The 22,467-nt window shown below is 34.3% G+C and overlaps 1 protein-coding gene and 1 long non-coding RNA gene across 13 annotated transcripts in view; one reads left to right on the forward strand and one right to left on the reverse strand.

The window, feature by feature from the left end:
* Positions 1–22,467, reverse strand: part of Dlg1 (discs large MAGUK scaffold protein 1) — a 191,284-nt gene that overhangs the window by 58,412 nt on the left and 110,405 nt on the right. For all 12 annotated transcript variants that reach the window (XM_048346891.1, XM_048346892.1, XM_048346896.1 and 9 more), the window contains 7 exons: positions 15,351–15,404; positions 14,242–14,292; positions 12,820–12,944; positions 12,186–12,355; positions 9,463–9,599; positions 5,486–5,630; positions 215–332 (listed from right to left, as the gene is read on the reverse strand). In XM_048346891.1, the coding sequence (XP_048202848.1) occupies positions 215–332; positions 5,486–5,630; positions 9,463–9,599; positions 12,186–12,355; positions 12,820–12,944; positions 14,242–14,292; positions 15,351–15,404 (800 nt within the window). The remainder of the gene's footprint in view (positions 1–214; positions 333–5,485; positions 5,631–9,462; positions 9,600–12,185; positions 12,356–12,819; positions 12,945–14,241; positions 14,293–15,350; positions 15,405–22,467) is intronic.
* Positions 1,141–20,630, forward strand: LOC125351840. Its single transcript, XR_007211027.1, has 3 exons — positions 1,141–1,398; positions 10,065–10,071; positions 20,379–20,630. It is a non-coding gene; the product is annotated as an uncharacterized LOC125351840 (long non-coding RNA).

Raw genomic sequence — 22,467 nt, forward strand, 5'->3', positions numbered from 1 at the left:
ACATAAAAATGCAATACTTTTTAAAAGTTGACATGTATTTACAATATAGTTTTCCATACTGGCCTCCACAGTAAACCCTATAATGGAAATCCTTACGATGAAAAAGGCTTAAAAATTCAAATTAAAAAAAAACTTAGTCCTAAAAATTGTGCCTAATTTGTAGCTAATGAAAATCCATTTAATATCTGACTTGCTTCAATGTAAAATTCCTTACCTAGTAATTTCATCATCTCCAAGCACTGCTTTAGAAACAGGTGAGTATCTGGCTGGTGATGTTGGTGCCTGGCCCAAGTAGGAAGATGGGCTAACATGGTTATCAACAAGCTGAGAAGCTTCAAAAAAAAAAAAATGAAAAAAATATATTAAACGAAATAAGCCACCCAGTAGTTCCTCATAGAAACTTCAAAGTTAAAGTACAATTCATATTTACTAGTATAGGTATCAGACTTTGGTTAGAGAAGATTGATCAGCTGAAAAACTAAACAAGTTCACTTCCCAGATACAACCCAGTTTAGATATCATCTAGTAGAGATATTCATCAATAAAACAAATTTATCTCCTTTGTTTTTTTTTTTTTGCCAGTCCTGGGGCTTGAACTCAGGGTTTGAGCACTGTCCCTGGCTTCCTTTTGCTCAAGGCTATCACTCTACTACTTGAGCCACAGTACCCCTTCCAGCTTTTTCTGTGTATGTGGTGCTGAGGAACTGAACCCAGGGCACACTGGGCAAACACTCTACGGCTAAGCTACATCCCCAGCCTCCCATTTGCTTTCTTTTGAGAAAATAAAACTTAGAAAGGGATTTTACATGATTTGTACAATTCAAGAAACTTTTATTTTACAGATCATAGAAAGGACTAAGTAAATCTGAAATTCAGTAATTGTTCTGAAAATTCATCTTTGCAGACTTTCAGAAAAGACTATGCACAACAGACCCATACTCCCCCAAACTCCTGCCTGGCCTTGGTGGATACAGAACAAATATTATTATTATTATTATTATTATTATTGTAGTAGAGCCCTGAGCATACCTTTTTTTTTGTGGTGGTCGTGGAGCTTTAAGTCAGGGCCTAGGCGCTATCTCTGAGCTTCTTTTACTCAAGGATAGCACAGCTATCCACATTTGGCTTTGTTGTTGCTTTATTGGTAGATAATAGTCCCATGGACTTTCCTGCCCCGGTTGGCTTTGAACTGCAATCCTCAGATCTCAGACTCATGGATAGCTAAAATTACAGGTGTGAGCTACCGGCACCCAGACAAACACATTTTTCAGAGACCCAAAAGATTTGAAAATACACTATTAACCATAGCTTCCTACAGTACTGAAAAAGTACATGCCTTAAAATTTTTTTTTCCATTTGCTTCTTATTTTTCAATGAGTATTGAAAAATACCTTTAAAGTACAAGTTTTACTTAAAAAGATGTAGTAAGTTTTAACTTTTTTTTTAATCTCTTAAGAATTTACTGAAAAATAACATGTTATCAAGAGAAGAATCATAGTGAAGAGGGTCCTCTCTTGGTTTAATATAAATTTGGCTTACAACATTTTAAATTTATGTAAACTTCACATTATTTATAGAATCCCGTGTAGCCTCTGAACCTAAGTCATTCTGAAGGAAAAAACAAAATTCATTCTAAAATGTAGCTATTAAGATAATCAGAATTCTACTTAATATAATTAAAAGGCCTAAAAAGTTCTAAATACAAGCTAAATTCTGTTCGTTTGGGATTAACAGATACAACTCCGTATATCCCAATATTTTGACTAGAAAGGACTTCACAGTAAGTCTGAAAATGAGTTTTCTTTTTGTTATTCAGTGCTGGAGATCAAACCCAGGGCCTTGAACATGCTAGGGAAAGCGTAAGTTTAACTTTAAATGTTTGAGAAAAGTATACATATTGAAAAACTGTGAATAATGAAAACCAGAAGCTTATGATAGGTACAAAAAATCTATATCCACAAATCAGCTCAGAATTGTCAATCCAAAGGGTAGAACTATTTATTCTTTTTAACATACCATAAAAGAGTGGAAAAGCAAGAAAAAAGTTTTGAAAAAGAAATAAGCAAAACCTATTGGTTTATTCAATTATATAATCATCATAGCCAAAGCTAAAAACAGAATTACAATGCTATTCCTGAACATGCTTTCAAAAGACCTACAAAACATTTTAGTTGAGGCTTATAAAGGCATACCATACTTGAATTACCCAAATCATTACCAAAATACAGAGAAAGCAGTATTTAACTTTCTTGATGCTTTATGATAAAGTTGATGGGCTATTAATCAAGAAATTCCACCAAACGCTCAAAACAGATGTTATATTTTCCGTGTCCTATCTGGACTGCTCCATTAGTCAACAGAACCTTTCAGAACAGGTGAACTCACATGCAAGACCTACTATTTTGGGTCAACAGGGACTAAATATTAATGTTTCTATGAAAGAAATGATAGTCCAAAGGAAGATCAGATTAAAACAATGCTATTTTTATATCTAAAAAGGTCATTCAGATAATTACAGGACAGAGTCCAATTCATTTCCTAGGGAACCAAATGACCTAAGACTTGCAAAGCTTGAGAGGAAAACAAGTACAAGAGCTTTAAGTCAAAGGGAAAAACTTAGGGATCAAATCCTAAATTTAATAAGGCCTTCTTGCTGAAAAGAATGTAAATTAAGTAAGAAGACATGCAGTGCCAAAGTATATTCTATGTTGGACAAATTATGTTCTTGGTTTGATCCAATAAACATTCTTCATGAATAACAAACCTGTTTTTTATTTATGGGTATAATACTTTCATGAGTATCTATATTTTTGTCATCTTGTTTTGGTTACAACTATTGGCTATGCCTATTTACCTCCTGTGGTTCTGAGATAATGCATATATATTCCCCCTAGTAGTACCAGGACTTGAACTCAGAACTCTTTTCAGTTACTATATGTCTTATAGAATGAGAGAAGATCTTTTGCTGGCAATATCTCTGACAAGTGTCTAATTACCAGAATATACAAGGTACTGAATAACTAAATTCACAAAGACCATTTAATAGTCAAAGAAGCCAGACAGATACTTCTCAGTAGTACAATGGCCAATAAATACATGAATGCTCAACATCCTTGGTCATAAAGATGATGCGAATTAGGGCAACACTAAAATCAGGCACTGGTGGCTCATGCCTGCAATCCTAGCTACTCAGGAAGCTGAAATCTGAGGAATGCAATTCAAATCCAGCCTGGGCAGAAGTCCATCAGATTCTTACATCCAATGAGCCAGTAAAAAGCTGCAAGTGGAGGCATGGCTCAAGTGGTACAGTGCCAACTTTGAATGAAAAAGCTTATCAAGAGCACAAGGCTCTGAGTTAGATGTCAGTACTGGAACAAAAACCAAATCAAACAAAAACAACATTGAAATCTCACTTCGCACCAGTCAAAATGGTTATCATTAAGAATATAAGAATATGAACAATAACAAATGCTAGTGAGGTTGCCTGGAGGAAAAGGAAGCCTAATATAAAGCGGATGGGAAAGTAAACCATTATGGAGGTGCTTCCCCCAAACTAAAAATAGAATTACATTATCTGCATACCCCTACTCACTGCAGTACTATTCACAATATTTAACTTATGGAAATAGCTTAGATGCCCTATAACGGAAGAATAGATGAAGAGGGTGCTGGTACCTCTTGCCTGCAATCCTAACAACTCAAGAGGCTGAGAACTGGGGATCATGGTTCAAAGAAAACCTAGGCAGGAAGGTCTGTGAGAGATGCCTATCTCCAACTAACTACTGAAAAGCAGAAAGTGGAGCTAAGACTCAAGTGGTAGAGTGCTCGCTTTGCAAAGAATGCAAGGAATGCAAAAGAAGCTCAGGGGACAGTGCTCAGGTCCTGAGTTCAAGCATCAGAACTGACAAAACAAACAAAATCAGGTAAAACAACATGGCATTTACAGGGGAATAGATGGATCTAGAAAAAAAAAATCATATTGTGTAAATAAAGTTAGGGCAACAAAAATGAATTGTTTCCTTATAGGTGAAAGTCAGATCTAAAATATAAACATATGAAAACACATAGAACCACAAGCTGAATACTATTAAGAAAATGATTCATCTACACTTGGGTAATAAATCAATAAGCAGATAATAAAGATGTATAAGGACAATATATAGATTTCAAAATGTAATTTATATTTCATTTATAATGAGTAGTGATAGCAACAAATCTTACTAAGTTTTAAATTTAAAAAGTGCCATGTTAAAAAAATCATTTTTTTAAAAAGGAATATTTAAAAGCAGATTACAAAGAGTACCTTTAAGATCTTTGTTATTTTTTATTTTTTTATTTTTTTGGCCAGTCCTAGGGCTTGGACCCTGGGCCTCAGCACTGTCCCTGGCTTCTTTTTGTTCAAGGCTAGCACTCTGCCACTTGAGCCACAGCACCACTTCTGGCCGTTTTCTGTATATGTGGTGCTGGGGAATTGAACCCAGGGCCTCATGTATATGAGGCAAGCACTCTTGCCACTAGGCCATACTCATGTATATGAGGCAAGCACTCTTGCCACTAGGCCATACCCCCAGCCCCAAGATATTTGTTATTTTTAGTATTAATTCAACTTATAAACGAATATAGCTTTTTATTTTCAACTAACACAAACTCATTCATACATATTTAAATTTCTTCTAAGGTAAGATATTAAAAATATTCTCAGGTAGATAAGAACCTTAAAATGTTATAAGGGGTTGGGGCTATGGCCTAGTGGCAAGAGTGCCTGCCTCGTATACATGAGGCCCTGGGTTCAATTCCCCAGCACCACATATATACAGAAAACGGCCAGAAGTGGCGCTGTGGCTCAAGTGGCAGAGTGCTAGCCTTGAGCAAAAAGAAGCCAGGGACAGTGCTCAGGCCCTGAGTCCAAGCCCCAGGACTGGCCAAAAAAAAAAAAAAAAAAAAAAAAAAAAGTTATAAGTCCTTTAATAACAGTTTAATTCTATGCAAAATCAGATTGTGCACAAATACAGTTAAGCTATATACCAAGAGCTTAAAGTATATGTATCTGTTTTCATGTAGCTGAAAGTATAGAAAATCCTCGTAAGTCCCCAAAGTATTTAAAATTGGATTCTTAAAATGCAGTCTAAGAATGAGCAGTACAGGAAGCATCAGAATTAGCCTGCTTGTTATTGTTAATAGGATAAACTACTTATTTCTGTACTCAAGCCCAAACGATTAGATAAAAACAAAATTGCATTCCTTGCAAATATTCTTTGGTGACTGTTACTTGCATAAAAGCTTGAGAATTAATGCTTAAATGTTAAACAGTAGAGGTAAAAAAGATTCTTACCTTCTCATAATGAAATTCTGACAAAGACTTTTAGAAATGATGAGATAAAATAGTTCTTTAAAAGTATTTTTATGTTGTTAAAACTTTTTCTCTTACTTTGGGAACATTAAAGCATGCCATCTAAATAAGATAAATTTAAACAAACAGACTTACAGTTGGTGATATCAGGTGGTGCATAGCTATCATTCATATACACACTTGTGGGTTTCGCCACTTTCAAAAAAACACAGTCAGATGTGTTCTTTAAGGCGGTTACTGCTTCTTCGTGAGTAACATCCTCTAAGCACACACTATTTACCTGGAAAAAAACCCCAGGAGACATGAGTTTTAAGACCTTTCACTTTTGGTTAATAAACAATCACATCAAAAGATAGGGGAAAGTAGAAAGAAAGGAAAATAAAGGTATGTAGGAAGAAAATACTCATTTTTATTGTCTGTGTTATCAGGAGTTGTTTCTGTACATACCATTTTTCTGTATCTATATAGAAGAACTACTGACTTTTAGGTAGTGACATTGTATTCAACAACTTTTTTGAACATTTTTATTAGTTCCAGTAATAGATTCCTTAGAATTTTCTATATAAATATAGCATCACCTGAAAATATTTATTTCTTTAGATTGTGTGCCTGCTACACAAGAACTTAACCACTGATCTATACCCCCATTCTTTCCCCTTTTACTTGGAATGCCTTTCCTTTTTTTGATTCTTATTGCCTTAGCTAGAATTTATAGTATACTACTGAATGAAATTAGTACTTTTTGTTCTTAAAGGAATTTGTTAATTTGATTTAGATTAACTAGTATGTTGGTATAGGACTATTCATACTATTCTCTTATGTTTCCTTTTCCATTCTTGCTTTTAGAAGTTTTAGTCTTCTTTTCTTGGCTGGTCTAGCTAAAGGCTTCTTTATTTTGATCATGTTTTCCAAGCACTGATTTTTGTTTGCTTCTTTTTTTTTTCTAGTCTCTGTTTCATTTATTTCTGCATTAGTCTTAGCTATTTTCTTCCTTCTGCCTGCTTCAGGTTTAGAATGTTCTTTGATAATTTTTTAATAAAGAAATAAAGTATTTTTGTTTTCAATCACAGTGTACTAAAATAATTTTTGTTATTTTTAATTTTAGACTTCTATTAGCTTATTTTACTTATATGGGGGAGAGAAGATTTCATTGCTACTTACACTGTGTTTTATGGTTCTATACTATGCAAAATGGAGACTGCACATTGTTCTTTGGTGGCCTGCCATAAACCATTCATCTTGGTATTCACAATCTTGTAAAATTCCTTCCTACTTGGATTCCTGTAGACTAGGCTGGTCTTAAATTTGTGGTCCCCAGGTCGCATCTCCTAAGTGAGGGGATTAAAAGTATGCATCCACCAAAGCTGGTTGTGAATCTTGGTTGGCTAAGATTCAGACAATGAGATATAGTAACTGAGATGCAAAAGAGAAGACTGATAAATGTTATATATCACACCTTTCAGCTTGGAAAGGTTAATTCTTAGAATCTGCCACTATTGATGAGATTGACTCTATGTGGAAGAGATAACTTTTCCCAGGTAAGCCTTACTCGATTAGCAGAACCATAAGCAAACAAATGAATGTTGTTTTAGCCATCAAAATTTATTATAAACTACCAGGTAAGAGCAAACAAGACTTACAGAAAGATGTAATGTATAGTGGTGTGATTCAGAGGATAATCACCCAAGTCTTAGATTTAGATTTAAGAAAAGTTTATTGACCCATAGCTTAAAAAACACTACCTTGGGAGTGAGCATTGAGAAAGCAGAGAATATGTACCAGGCATGAATTCTTGATCACTTCAATGTTAAGTATGCTAGGGAGTTGAGGAAGCACCAGGAAAGGAAAATAAGGATCAGTTAGTGAGGTAAGAAAAATACCACGTTAGAGAATAAATATTAGGCAAACTGAAGGCAATGTTTGGAGAAGAAAGAAGGCATGCCAAATTCCAGGTAAGACAATTAAGATGAGAACTGAAAACTGTCTAATTCCACTTTAATCATAAGGTCAAAAGCTACACTAAAAGTAGACTTAAGACAAAAAGAATCTTGCTGCTATGGTAAATCAGTACAGGTTGCTGGCCCTCTATCAACAAGCCTGGCTCCGGAGAAAGCACAAAAGAAAGCATGACAACCACAAAATCAAAAAATAAAAGTGAGAAATCTAGTGGATACAAAAAACTGTTTAGACTATATGTATGAATGTGTGTGTGTAGGTGGTGATGGTGAAAAGGTGTTGTTTGTAGCTTAGGGAAAGAGTAGCAATTATAGCTGTGGCAGAATAACTTAGAGAAAAGTAGATCAAGTTCTGCTCATTCTTCTCCCTATCACCTTAAAAATTTCAGTCTCTTTGCTGCAATGAAAGGAGGTACTAGGGAGGAAGCAGAAAAATGGAATCTTCATATATTGTTAACAAGTTTTACAAGTGGCTTGGAAAAAATAAAATATTTTTATTTTTTAAAAAAATTGAACACGCAGTGATCCAATAAATTATGTTCACTGTAGCACACAGCAATTCTTCCTAGTACAATTATTCATAATACCAGAAAAGTGGAAATAACTTGCCACTAAACCAGTCAGACTATTCAAATTCCAGCTTTCTCTTCTATTTTTATTTATTTATTTTTGGCTCAGATGAAGTGCTGTGACACAGACCATGAGAGCTGGTTACCCTTTCAGTTGCAAAATTGCCACAATCCAAAAATTTGGAGACAGTTAACCCATACAAGAAAATAGACCAAACAAGACACAGGAGACAAACGGGGGTCAGGAAATAAATCCTTTTTTTTTTTCATGGATGCCTTGAAGACTATTCTACAAAATTCTACATTTTCTTATGAAATTATAGCCAGCTCAGAAACATTTTACCTTGTATTGGCTTTCCTTCATTCTTTGCCTCACTTTTTCATTTTCACTGACTCTAGCTTCCAGATCACATCTACCAATAACACCATAACATATTAGACTTTCTTCAGGTTGGTTTTCTAGGGAACATGAGCTAATGTAATTATTACTGAAATTTGGATAAATGGTCAAAGTCCAATATTACATAAAGGTAAAATGCATGAGTTTTAGCTCTAGGCAATAGTAAGGTTATGCCTCAATGAACAATATTGAGTGATAAGTATTAAGACTATCTACAGTACATTATACTTAAAAATTTTAAACAAGTAACATTAAGCCAAATATTTAGACATATGTGTATTTTTTTTGCATTTCTAAGGTTTGAACTTAGGGCGTTGTGCTTGCTGGGCTGATACGCTATCACTGGAGCCAGACTTCCAGCCGTACTTTTCTTGCTGGTTAGTTTGGAAATAAGAGTCTCATGGATTTTTCTGCCCAGATTGGTTTTCAACTGAGATCCTCCAAATCTCAGCCTCTCAAGTAGCTACGCTTACAGGCATAATGCGATGCACCATGATTAAACCTTTTTTTTTTTTTTGGCTGGTCTTGGGGCTTGAAACTCAGGGCCTAAGTGCTATTCCTGTGCTTCTTTTGTTCAAGGACAAGGCTCTACCACTTGGGTCACATCTCCACCTCTGACTTCGTTTTTTGGGTTGTTAACTGGAAACGAGAATCTCATGGACTTTCCTGCCTGGTTTTGAACCCTGGTCCTTCCATCTTAGCCTCCTGATTCCAGGTATGAGTCACCAGCATCTGATTTGATTGAACAAATTTTAAGGGATTAAAAAGCCCTGCAAAATTGCTGGTGTTAATAGTTTTTAAGCTGAGAAGTGCCTTCACTGCTCTTCATTATATTATAAATGAATTTAAGTGAAGCAAAGGCAGTCATTCATAAATGAAGATATTATGCCATACACTTAAGGATTGTGATTAAATCATTTCATGTATTTCCAAGCCCTTAATCTTTCAATGTGGACAGGAAAAGAGAAGAGAGAATAGGAGAGTAGATAGGAGGGGCAAAGAATAATAATAAAAGAAAAAGCGGGGCTGGCAGAAGAAATGATAAAGTTAATACTAAGAATCACTTTAGAAAGATGACTAGAAATCACTCATTTAAACACTTGTGATATAAAGACAGTGCAGTCTTTCAGAAAAAAAAAAAACTATCAACATTTTTTTTAAAAAGCCAAGAGATTTCTTTATACTTACCGCTAGAAGTTTATCTCCAATCTGAAGTTTGCCATCTTTATGTGCTGCACCGCCTTCAATTATTTTAGTTACATAAATGCTATTATCCCCAGGAATATGCTGATTTCCAACACCTCCAGCAATGCTGAACCCAAGACCTATTTGGGTACAATAATTTTAGACTCTAATCAATAAAAGTGAACTTAAAGGGGAAAAAGAAATGTGATCATGTAACTATTCAAAGTTAGAATAACAGTTCCAGCACACTGTATTAAAAAAAATATAGAAAAGAATCTATCTAGGGCTGGGAATATGGCCTAGTGGCAAGAGAGCCTGCTGAAGCCCTGGTTCAATTCCCCAGCACCAAATATACAGAAAACGGCCAGAAGTGGCGCTGTGGCTCAAGTGGTAGAGTGCTAGAAAAGAAGCCAGGGACAGTGCTCAGGCCCTGAGTCCAAGCCCCAGGACTGGCAAAAAAAAAAGAATCTATCTAGCATAAAAATCTTCAGTACTTGATCAAGATGAAGTGTACCTGAACAACTAGTTAAAGATGATTTTTTAAAAGCCAGGAGCTGATAGTTCATAAATGTAATCCTAATCTATTGAGGAGGCTGAGATCTGAGGACTGCTGTTCAGTGCTTGCCTAGGCATGAAAGTCCATTAGACTATTCTTTTTTTTTGGGGGGGGGGGGGCAGTCCTGGGGCTTGAACTCAGGGCCTGAGCACTGTCCCTGGCTTTTTTTCGCTCAAGGCTAGAACTCTGCCACTTGAGCCACAGTGCCACTTTCGGTCTTTTCTATTTATGTGGTGCTGAAGAATTGAACCAAGGGCTTCATATATATGAGGCAAGCATTTTTTGCCACTAGGCCATATTTTCAGCCCCATGAGACTCTTATCTAAAATTAACCACCAGAAAACCAGAAGTGGTGCTATGTTTCAAAGTGTTAGAGCACTAGCCGTGAGCAAAAAAAAAAAAAAATTACTGGGTTACTAGGACAGTGCCCAGGCCCTGAGTTTAAGCCTCATGACTGACAAAACAAAAGATACATACAAACAAAAAAAAAACTTAAAAAGAAAAAAAATTTTAGTATTGATGTTCCAAGTAAGGGACAATTATAACTATGGGCACTCTTACAGTTACAGAATCCTTTTCTCTTTTGGGTTTCTCCTAAAAATCATTTCGTAAGTAGATTTTACAGTCCAACCACAGACTGTAAAACTATGCTTCACTTTTGTTTCCATCATAATTATGTTTTTTTAAATTTAATTTTACTGTCAAGGTGATGTTTAGGAGTTACAGTTAAATACATAAGGTAGTGAGTAAATTTCTTTCTAACATTGTTATTCCTCCCTTGTTTTCTCTCACTTTGCCTCCCCCTGATAATTGTTTCTTATTAACACTTCTCATCTTTACATAAGATAAAAATAATTGAGAATACAATTTCTTTGTGAAGGGAAGACTAACAGGCTTTAGAAATACAAAGTTTCTCCAATATTCTAGAAATTAAAGATTTTAAAATAAAATTTTGTAGTTCATAATCTCACTGCTTCCAAGTACTGTGTCCCCCCCCCCCCACTTTTTTTTTTTTTGCTGCAATGCTATTTCTATAAAGCCAAGCTTTGGAATTATTATTTATTGCCTTTTATTCTCAATACTATCAATGCTTTCAAAATTCAAAAGTCACATCAAGCTTTACTAATTTTAGTGTGTATGCAACTGCATGACAAACACTACAAATAGTCTGTTGTTTTAACTTAGCCTATATTTAAACTTTTAACTTGATCTGTATTTACAGTGATTTGTATCTCAGGTTAAACACTGTACATGACTTTAAGAATATCTCATTAATTTTTTAATGTGAAGAGTCATTTACAAAAGATCTGTAATTAGGACAAATGGGAACTCATCTAAAAAATAGGTGGAGATTTCTGTTCTTTTTTTTTTTTTTGCCAGTCTTGGGGCTTGGACTCTGGGCCTGAGCACTGTCCCTAGCTTCCTTTTGCTCAAGGCTAGCACTCTGCCTCTTGAACCACAGTGCCACTTCTGGCCATTTTCTATATATTTGGTGCTGAGGAATTGAACGCAGGGCTTCATGTATACGAGGCAAGCACTCTTGCCATTAGGCCATATTCCCAGCCACTTTGTTCTTTTTTAAAACTAAAATGGATATAGAAATTTTGAATACAACAGATACATGAACTTACTTCTGGCCTTTTCTGTTTATGTGGTGCAGAGGAATCGAACCCAGGGCTTCATGCATGCAAGGCACGCATTCTACAGCTAAGCTATACTCTCAGCCTTCCCTCAGCTTTTTTGATCAAGGACAGTGCTCTACTACTTGAGGTATAGCTCCGTTTCTGGCTTTTTTTGGTCGTGAACTGTTTATAAGAATCTCACAGACTTTCTGCCCAGGCTGGCTTCAAATCATGATTCTTAGATTTCAGTTTCCTGAGTAGCCAGAATTACAGGTGTAAGCCAATGGCACATGAACTGATTTTTAAATTATAAATATATACGCACAGTATAAAAATGCAAAATAGTATACATAAATTAACAAGAACTTTTAAGATGATGTAGTCTTGGAGGGCATGTAGGTAACCTAAAATGCTACTTGAGACAAAAACCTGTAGAAATAACAATAGACTATAATGTTAGAATACACAGAGAAATAAGTTCATAATTATGATCTGAATTTAGCCCGGAGATTTCTTAATAATCTGTCTTAGTTTGATTTACTACATACCTTTAGGACCTTTAACTAGTTTTATTTCCATTATTTTTTCAGATACTGGTTTTCGTCTTTTTACATATAGTCGTACGATAGATCCTGCTTCTTTCAATGCTTCAACTGCTTTGCTATGAGTTACATCACGAACATCTGCTTCATTTACTCGCAATATACAATCATTGACCCTGAGAAAAAGTTAAACATTAAAACTTTAAACATAATTTTTTTGTTCAAAAACTGTAAATGAAGAAGCTGAATGTTAAATTCCAATGTATGAATACAACATTCCCTAAAGATCCAGCAAAGGGAGCAATACAACTAGTACAAATAATTTGTCACACAAACATTAAATCTCTCTATGCTTATTATGTACAGGCAAACCTTTCTTTGGCACTAACCAAATGCTAAGTACTTCTTCAGTGTTTTAACCCTTTCAACAACCTATAAAGTAGGCATATATATCTAAGATGAAACTAAATTCTTAATAAAAGATGAGCATACATGTATTATTCACTGATTTGAATGTTATTTGTGCATCTACTCTGAGTATAACAGTGCTTCTTATTTATGTTTATCCCTTTTCTAATAAGGATCAAGAAAATTTCCTGTAAGGTAGATTCATCATCACAACACGAAGTGTAAGACATACCGCAATCTTCCATCTTGAGCAGCTGCACCACCTGTGATAATTTTGGTAATGAAAATACTTGAGTCATCTCCAATGTGTGGGTTGTCTGTACCTCCTGCAATGCTGAAACCAAGCCCTGAATTTCCCTAGGAATAGAGGGAAAAAACTTAAGACAATAACTATTATTTTTACTGACAAACTGCTGCCACTGTAAGTTCCAGAAACTGTACTTGAGCAGGTTGCCTGAATTAAGTAAGATACTTTCATGTTTATTATTTTCCTTGTAGTCTAGCATGACTTCAAACATGATAGACTAATCATCTAAGATTGTATAAGGTTTTATTTTAAATATGCACACATGCAGTTAGTTATTGAGGAGATTTTCTTCCAAGAAACAATTTCTCAGAATTGGGGGTCAGACAAGGTGCCATTACTAAAATACAGTATTGACTGAACACAGATGGAAAAATCTATCTCAAGACACATTACACATCTGAATTGGTATATACCCTAAGTTGTTTTCAAAGTGGAAAAGAACATACGTTTTTGGTGCAGTTTTTTCCATTAGCTACGGCTATTATTTTTCTAGGAAAGAAAACTGATACAATGCTGGTTACTAGAAAACAACTTTCTTAAATGGTATTTTTTAAGTTAGTTTATTTATTTTCAAAGTGATGTACAGAGGGATTACAGCTTCATATGTAAGGCAGTGCATACACTTTTTAAACCTATAAATAACAAAACAGTTAAGAAGCACTTGAGAAATTGTCCATCTAGAGGACTCTAAGGAGACAATTAAGTACAATATAATTTGCTGGATTGTACTCTGAAAGTGAGAAGTGTTTTAACAACTAAGTTAGTGTGACATAGTAAACAGTAATTGATCAATACTATTTCATTAGTTGAAACAAATATACTTCAAAAAAGTAATATGTTAAAAATAGGGGACATCTGGGCTGGGGATATAGCCTAGTGGCAAGAGTGCCTCGGATACACGAGGCCCTAGGTTCGATTCCCCAGCACCACATATACAGAAAACGGCCAGAAGCGGCGCTGTGGCTCAAGTGGCAGAGTGCTAGCCTTGAGCGGGAAGAAGCCAGGGACAGTGCTCAGGCCCTGAGTCCAAGGCCCACGACTGGCCAAAAAAAAAAAAAAAAAAAAAATAGGGGACATCTGAGTCCAAGGAAAATGAGAATTTTTCTGTTACTTTTGTAACTTATCTGTAAATCTAAAACATATTTAAAATTAGAAAAATATGTTTAAAAGGAATATTAAAGAAAAATGTTCTGAAAATATGGCTTATTTTATGACGTATACATTTATAAAAACAAAACATGACATTTTTCTGTTTCTGAAAGATGGTCTCCCTTGAATCCTTTATGATCAAGTAGTATATTTAAAAGTTCTTTAAAGTAACAGATAAAGATTATTAATAGTTTTTACCCTTTCAAGTGTGATTTCTTCATATTCATAATCTGCATCCGTGCCATTAACCTAAGGGGGGGGGGAAGAGAAGTAGCTCAGAAATTCAGAGCAAAAAAAATCTGAAATGGCAAGATATTTTTTCCATAATTTATTAATGAAAATCTGTTAAATGTGACAATGATAAAATAATATACCTCATTTCAATAATTTTAGGGAAGACTTTCAAGAAATGGAAGACTACAAATGTGACTGTGTTGACATCCATAATGTCATTAACTTTCACCACAGGAAAATATTACCTCCTACTTCCAAATATCCCACCTCTACAGTTGAGCTTTTATGCTTTCTCTATCACAAATCTCACTTCATAGTTCATGCTCAAGTTAGGTTTCCCCATTTGTTCACATCTTAGAAATATCTGTAATATTAGCACTTGTACTCCTATCCAGTAGCTGGCACCAATGGATAGCCATGTAAATTAAGTTTTTTTAAACCTTTATGTTTACTAATCTGCTTTCAATTTGTTGATATTTTGTCTAAAATACATGTGCATATTTCACCTTAAATATAGGTACATTTATTTCCTTTATTATGATAACTGTTAGTACTTACAACCCTTTAGCTGAAAGAGTTCTTAAAAATAAAACACAGAATCACTGATTCTACCCATATACAAAGTATATTTCAACAAAGAAAACATAAAAAGAGTATGGACTGTAAATCACTACAGTTCAAAAATGAGAAAAAGAATTTTAAAGTCTAAAAAATGAAAAAAAAAACCCAAAAAACGAAACCAAAGCACAGGCACCTACTTCTTCAATTCCCAAATATCCCTTTGAGGTAAAAGATGTTTTATCAGATTCTACTATTTTGGCTTTTAATATTGAAAGGAAAGAAAACTTTTAAGCAAAGTAACTTTAGAGAAAAGTTATAATCCATGAAAACATTACAAAGTTATAACTTTTAATACTTGATCACACACACAAACCTGCTTACTAAAAATTTCCTAAAAATTCTAAAATAACTGTGGGTACCCATGAAGAAAAAATAATGTTGATACTTTTGTATCTACATCAAAAATTGAACAGAAATGAGTTTTTTTGAAATACAAGAAGGAAATAACTTACATAAGTTGGTGTTTCCAAGCTGTCTGTGTTGACCAATACTGGAGGAGGATTTGCCTTTATAGAAAGAATTATAAGTGTATTAGCCTAATACTATAATCAAAACACTGCACATTAGTGTTCACAAATGTTAGGAACATATAGTGACTTGGTTTTATCTTTGTAAAACTTCTTATTCTGAGTTACAGTTTTATAAAAATTTTCAGAAAGTTGCACAGAGATCACAGGTAGCCTTCCACGCAACTCCCCAAAGTAACAATAGTGCAGAATAAAACAAGAACAATGAGACAAGATATGTGTGCAACATCTCATGATTCCTTTTTCTATTTCTTAAGTTATAATTTTATGTGAGCCTTTTTTTTTTTTTTTGCTAGTCCTGGGGCTTGGACTCAGGGCCTGAGTACTGTCCCTGGCTTCTTTTTGCTCAAGGCTAGCACTCTGCCACTTGAGCCACAGCGCCACTTCCGGCCGTTTTCTGTATATGTGGTGTTGGGGAACTGAACCCAGGGTTTCATGTGTACAAGGCCACTAGGCCATATCCTCAGCCCTCTATGTGAGCCTTTTATATGCTAGATAATGCACAGAATTTCTGGCACGAAGTAGCAAAACAAAAAACAAAACAAAAACCCAAGCAGTTCTATTTCCTTTTGAGAAATAAGATGCTATTTCTGTTAAAACAGCATAGCCATCTCATAAAATTGATATAAGTATCACATAATAGTGCTTCAATAGAAAGTAAGGTTTACTATTTTCAAGGATCCCATGGATTTCAATCATGCCTATCACCCAGAAAAAAAAAATCCCCTCTCCACTAAACTATGTCTGAAGATGAAACAAAAATATTTTAAATGTAAAAGTCCTTGATGATTTCTGACTGAAATTATTGCTTTACATTATCAATATAAATTAAAACAACAACAACAATGTTGTTTACTGGCTGTGAGAAGTAACTATTATGTGGATGATACAATAAGGTTTAATATCAACTGAAAAAAAGGTATAAAATGGATATATTCCTGTCAAAATTATCTCTTCAATATTTAAGAGTACAAAAGTACTAAATTCAAGAACATTTTGTAGAATAAAATAATTATCATTTAAATAAGCTTTAGGAGATATGCTTATATTCTACTAAACACTATCTTTTACTCCAACTAAAGAATTACACAAAAAAGCTGTATGAAAGAACATTATAACACAAAATAATAATTTTCTTTCAAATGTGTAGGCTTTTAAAGAATGAGTTATCTGAGCCAAGTGTGGTGATAGAATATCTGTAATCCTGGCTCTTGGGAGGCTAAGCAGATTTTTTTTAGTCAGCCTGAGTTGCATAGTGAGTCCATAATTTAAAAAATAAACAAGAGATTCCTCCCCCTCAAAAACCATAATGCATATCTGGAATTCAAATGATACACTATTTGTAGCATAATACTGATCTGAATGATATGGGTAAAGAAAAGTACTGTTTCATGATTTAAGAAATATACCTTGGCTATACATGTTAAAATGAGTAAAAAAACAATTTTGTTGTATATAAGCATAATATTAACTACTATTTGTCAACTCAATCATTAAATACGTAATGTCTTCCCTTTGGAATATTTCAGTGAAAATCAAACCTAATAAACGAAGATTGTACATGTAAGATTGCTATTTAATCAAAGCTACTGATGTAGACATATAAGAAGTTTTGAATATCTGAAATTAGTCGTTTCCCAATTCGTGCTGTTGAAAATTATATTCTGCTTAAGTTATTGGAGCAGAGAACAACAAAAAAAAATAAGGCCATTTAAAGTTGGGAAAGAAAATATAGGAAATTATAGAGAGAATATTGAATTTATAGGAATATTGAAATTATAGGAAGAAAGCAATTTAGTTCACCCTATACCAAATATATAAAAGGAAAGGTGAGTTTTTCATTAAAATCCAGCATATATTATAAGTCATCACAATGTTAACTGCTTGAATATTACCAATTTATCACCTCTGTAGAGAAATTTTCTTTTGATTCTTATCATTTAAAATCTTGTTATATGCAAACAAAACTATAAGGTCTTTTATTTCTTTAAAATTAAACAAGGGGAAATAAGCTGTTAAAACAAGCATACACATGAACTTTGTACAACTACTAAAAGATAATAAAAATACAATTAACAAAAGAGTATACACGAATTGATGACTGTTGTAGCTGTTTTGTCAACCAAAATCCATCCTACCACATAAACTACCACTCAACCATCACACCATCTTAATGAAGCTGCAAAAAACTACCAACTGAAACTATTTAAGAGAATGAAATCTCAACAAATCCTGGACCCAGATGTATAATTCCCAGTGAAAGATCATGACATTAATGAAAACGGAGACCAGTATCTCCCTCAAAAGCACTAATGCCAAAATAAAGGATTTCAATGAGAATGAAGAGAATAAGGGTTCAAACAATGAACTAAAAAAAACAGTGATCTATTTCATGACAAATATCAGAACATTTATATTTATTATGACCTATGTCTTGTTTGGGAAGATTTTATCATATGCACATATATATGTATGTTTATAAATATGGAAACTATCTATGTATCTATCTATGTTTCTATCTATGTATCTATCTATGCATACATACATTTAGATACCTCCACATATACACTAACATATATATCTCTGTATATACATCTATATATGTGTATGTATGTAAAAAACACAAAATACATAAATTATTGTTCAGTTTGTTGTCTATCTTCATTGTTAATGTAGAATTCCATTATATTGCTATTCTATTGCTATAAATTAGATTAAGAACATTTATATTTATTTATTTAAAATTTTATTGTAACTGTGATACAGTTACATTTCAGGCAATGAGTACATTTTTTTTGAACAGTCACCTACTCTTCATTTTCTCCTTTCTGACCCAACAGTGAGTATCACTGCTTAATTGTCCCATTGTTTCTTTGCTTCCCCTTCCCCTCCCCAAATCACATAAACTTATATACAAGACAAAGAGTACAGAAATGAAAAGCAGAGGCAAAAAGGAACAAACTAAAGAAAAAAGTATGAGGGGGGAGGTAACAAGTTGGGTAAGAAAAGTATGCACCGCCCTACTTATGAAACTATAACCCCTCTGTACAGCACTTTGACAATAAAGAAATGAAAAAAAGCAAACAAGAAAAAGAAACTGCAAAGAGTTCAATAAAACAACAACCACCACCACCAAAAGAACAGTGTTAAGGGGCTGGGAATGTGGCTTAGTGGTAGAGAGTTTGCCTAGCATGCATGAAGCCCTGGGTTTGATTCCTCAGTACCACATAAACAGAAAAAGTTGAAGTGGTGCTCAGGCTCAAGTAGTAGAATGCTAGCCTTGATCAAAAGCTCAGTGACAGTGCTGAGGCCCTGAGTTTCCCAGGACTGGGGAAAAAAAAACAAAAAGCAAAAAAATACAAAAAACATGGTGATAGGAATGACTAAAAAAAGAAATGGATGCTTGGGCTGGGGTTATAGCCTAGTGGCAAGAGTGCCTGCCTCGGATACACGAGGCCCTAGGTTCGATTCCCCAGCACCACATATACAGAAAACGGCCAGAAGCGGCGCTGTGGCTCAAGTGGCGGAGTGCTAGCCTTGAGCGGGAAGAAGCCAGGGACAGTGCTCAGGCCCTGAGTCCAAGGCCCAGGACTGGCCAAAAAAAAAAAAAAAAAAAAGAAAGAAATGGATGCTTAAAAAGCTGGATAAATTCCATAAAAATTAGAGTAAGTAACAACATAATACAGTCAGAAGAGCTAAAGAAGGAAATGCAAGATATGATAGAAGAATTAGAAAAAGAATGGTAACTATGAAAAAAAGAAAAAAAAGAATTCAATTGCTCAAATAAAAAAGCCAACCTAAAGAACAGAAGAAGTTGAAAACAGGGCACCTGAGGTTGGAAGATAAAGCAGAGGAATAAGATCAAATTGTCCAAGATATTGAAAAAAGAAGACTTAAAAGTATATAACAAGGAGATTTATAAGACCACTAGGGTTTCATCAAAAGATTAAAACTTTATGCAGTTGTACAATGAGGTTCTTTTTAAAAAAGTTAAACTCAGATGGGTTTAAGAGACATCTACAGCTTAAAAAAACTGTACTTTTTTTGGGGGGGGGGTAGGGAGATGGATCCTCTGTCCTCTTTCCCTTCATCTCTCCCTCCCCCTACTCTCTGTCATTTCTTTACTGGAGCATGAACCCAGAACATTGCACTTGCTCGGCAAGAGCTTTGCTATTGAGCTACATCCCAGCCCTACAAAGGGGTTTCAATTCAGCATGTCAGTTATAAGTATAATATATTTTTAAAATTATCTTTCAGAAATACCTTAACAATTATCATTAGTTGTACAAAGTGTTTAAATCAACAAATAAGTTTATTAGTACAATGCATCTGGACTAAGGTCACCCCTTCCACTGCTCTCCACCCTCATCTCTACAACCCCATCTACCTCCTTTCCAAGTTAACTGCCTACATTTTTCACATGTGTACATTGAAAATTATGACTGTTTTTGCCCACCATTCCTCTCTCCTTTTCTATCTTCCTACCTCCCAACACATGTTCCAGATTCCAAGTAGTCATTTTGTTAAACTGTAAATTAGTTGTTTGAAGGAGTTATATTATTGGAATCCTTCACTATGTATACCATAAGCTAGTCAATCTGTTTGCAAACATCTGCTTATGACTCTGTGTATCTTTTCATGTATGTATGAAGCACATTATATGCATGCATGAAAACAGAATAATAAAATCCATTAAAAATCACAAAGGAAGTGGTTGAAGAGAATTAAGAGAAAAGGGGAAGATATGATCAAAGTACGTAACATGCATGTATCAAATATCACCAATAAAATGAAATACATTAAGATTAATAACAAAAGTACTTACAGACAAGTTCAGAAGACAGACATCCTTAGATACATTCAGAATAAAGAGGGAATAGTGAAAGATGCAAAAGACAGAAATCAACTCATAATGACAAGTGTATTAGAATCATCAGTGTATTTCCTCAACAGACTCCTATTTACACATATTACAACATTTAATTTCTAAATTAGGTCACAGAAAAAAATTAATAGTGTTTGCTAATAAAGCAGTAAGTTCAGCAATATCCTGTGGTAAAAGTTACTTAAAATTTATGAGTTATGCTGCCGGGTGCTAGTGGCTCACACTTGTAATCCTAACAACTAAGGAGGCTGAGATTTGAGGATCACGGTTCGAAGTCAGCCCAGGCAGGAAAAAGTCTTTGAGATTCTTATCTCCAATAAGCTACTCAGAAAAAGCCAGAAGTGGTGCTGTGGCTCAAGTGGTAGAGTGCTAGCCTTGAGCAAAAAAGGAGCTCAAGGACAACACCCATGCTCCAAATTCAAGCTCCAAGACTGGTAACAACAAAAAATTATAAATTGTTTGTGGCATTTTCCATTGAATATTTTTGGGCCATGATTTACTGCAAGTAAATGAAGAAGACAAGCCTCAAATAAGGGTTGGATTACTGCATATAATTAGAGAATTACAGAAACAGAAAACCAACCCACTCTGATATATGTTTAAATATAAAAAGGACATTTCATGCACAAAAATAGATATGAAGCATTTTCCATTCCATAAATCTAAATTACAAGACAGTTCTTTAGAACTGGTAGACATAAAAGACATAAAGGTTTAAAACATCTGTTTTTGGTTTTTTTTTTCCTGTTTCTTTCCTTTTTTGGCTGGTCCTGGGACTTGAACTCTGGGCTTGGATGCTATCCCTGAGTTTCTTTTGCTCAAGGCTACTGCTCTACTTTGGGCTTTTTCTGTGATTAACTGGAGATAAGAGTCTCATGAATTTTCCTGTCCAGGCTGTCTTCCAACCATGATCCTCAAGAGCTCAACCTCCTGAGTAGCTAGGACTACAGGCATGAACCACTGGCACCTGACTAAAGTGTGTACTTTTAAAGTAGAGTTATGATGTATTTGGGGGTGAAAATAAGCTCAGTTTAAGAGGCCTATATGACAAGAATGATGTGCTTACTGTTACTCGTATGCTCTACTTCCATGTGGAGAAACTGAAATTCTGAGAAGTTAAGGAATTTCCCCATCATCATACATCTAGAAACGAGTAAGGCTAGGAAGTGGTAAATTCAGGCCTGATTATAAGATTCATGCTCTTTAGCAATTTTAAGTAACCATTCAATGTATTTTGTCCTGTACCACTGTGCAATAATTCCTATTTGCTGGGACTTTCATAAAATCTGTATAGTTATAATTTTGTAATGACATAACCAATATAAAATTACTTAAAAGTACAAAATAATTCTACAAAAAGTGAAAAACAATATGCTTTGAAAAATTACCATCCACCCACCTTTGTGTAATCTCACTGATATTCACCCTCATTGTTTTAAAATTCTCATTTTGATAGGTGAAAAATGAATATGGGCGTAAAAAATTTAGAAAGAAAACTTGTTTGAGTGATAAAGTAAGACAAAGGCTGTATTTTGTGTCTTGTACTTCCATTAAATACTAATACATTTAAATGTAAAATTATAAAAATTCAGTTATACATACCTAAAGTATTTAAATTATATTTGTAGACATTTTAATCTATTATTTTCATTTTCACATGCTATACGCAAAGAATATACTTACCATGAAAAATGAGTCAGATCAGCAGCTTCTTAGATGATACAACATAATTATTAAATTATCTTTGATGGACATTTTTAATGTATATCAAGTATAAAGTGAAGATATGCCTTTTCTTGTATATATAACCTACTTTGTTTTAAAAACTTGTTTCTTAGTTTGCGGTTTCAAAGAAATACAAGATAAAATGAATAGTCTGACTGGAGGATGAGTCAGCTGCTTTGTAATATACTTCACATACACCCATTGCGGGAGGTGGCAGGGGGATACATGAAACCACGGGACTCCAAACCACATCCCAAACACTAACTATGCTTCTAATCATTGTAAAATATCTCATTATTACCACTACCATCTTCAGATTAATAAAGCTTAGTATCGTTAAATTCTGTTCTCAGTTACAGAATAAGTGGTGAGATTGAATGTCAAACCAAGCCAATCTGACCTCTTTTAAGACCTTTATTTGTTTGAACTCTA

Source organism: Perognathus longimembris, chromosome 5 (genome assembly GCF_023159225.1).
Source record: "Perognathus longimembris pacificus isolate PPM17 chromosome 5, ASM2315922v1, whole genome shotgun sequence".
NCBI classification, from domain to species: Eukaryota; Metazoa; Chordata; class Mammalia; order Rodentia; family Heteromyidae; genus Perognathus; species Perognathus longimembris.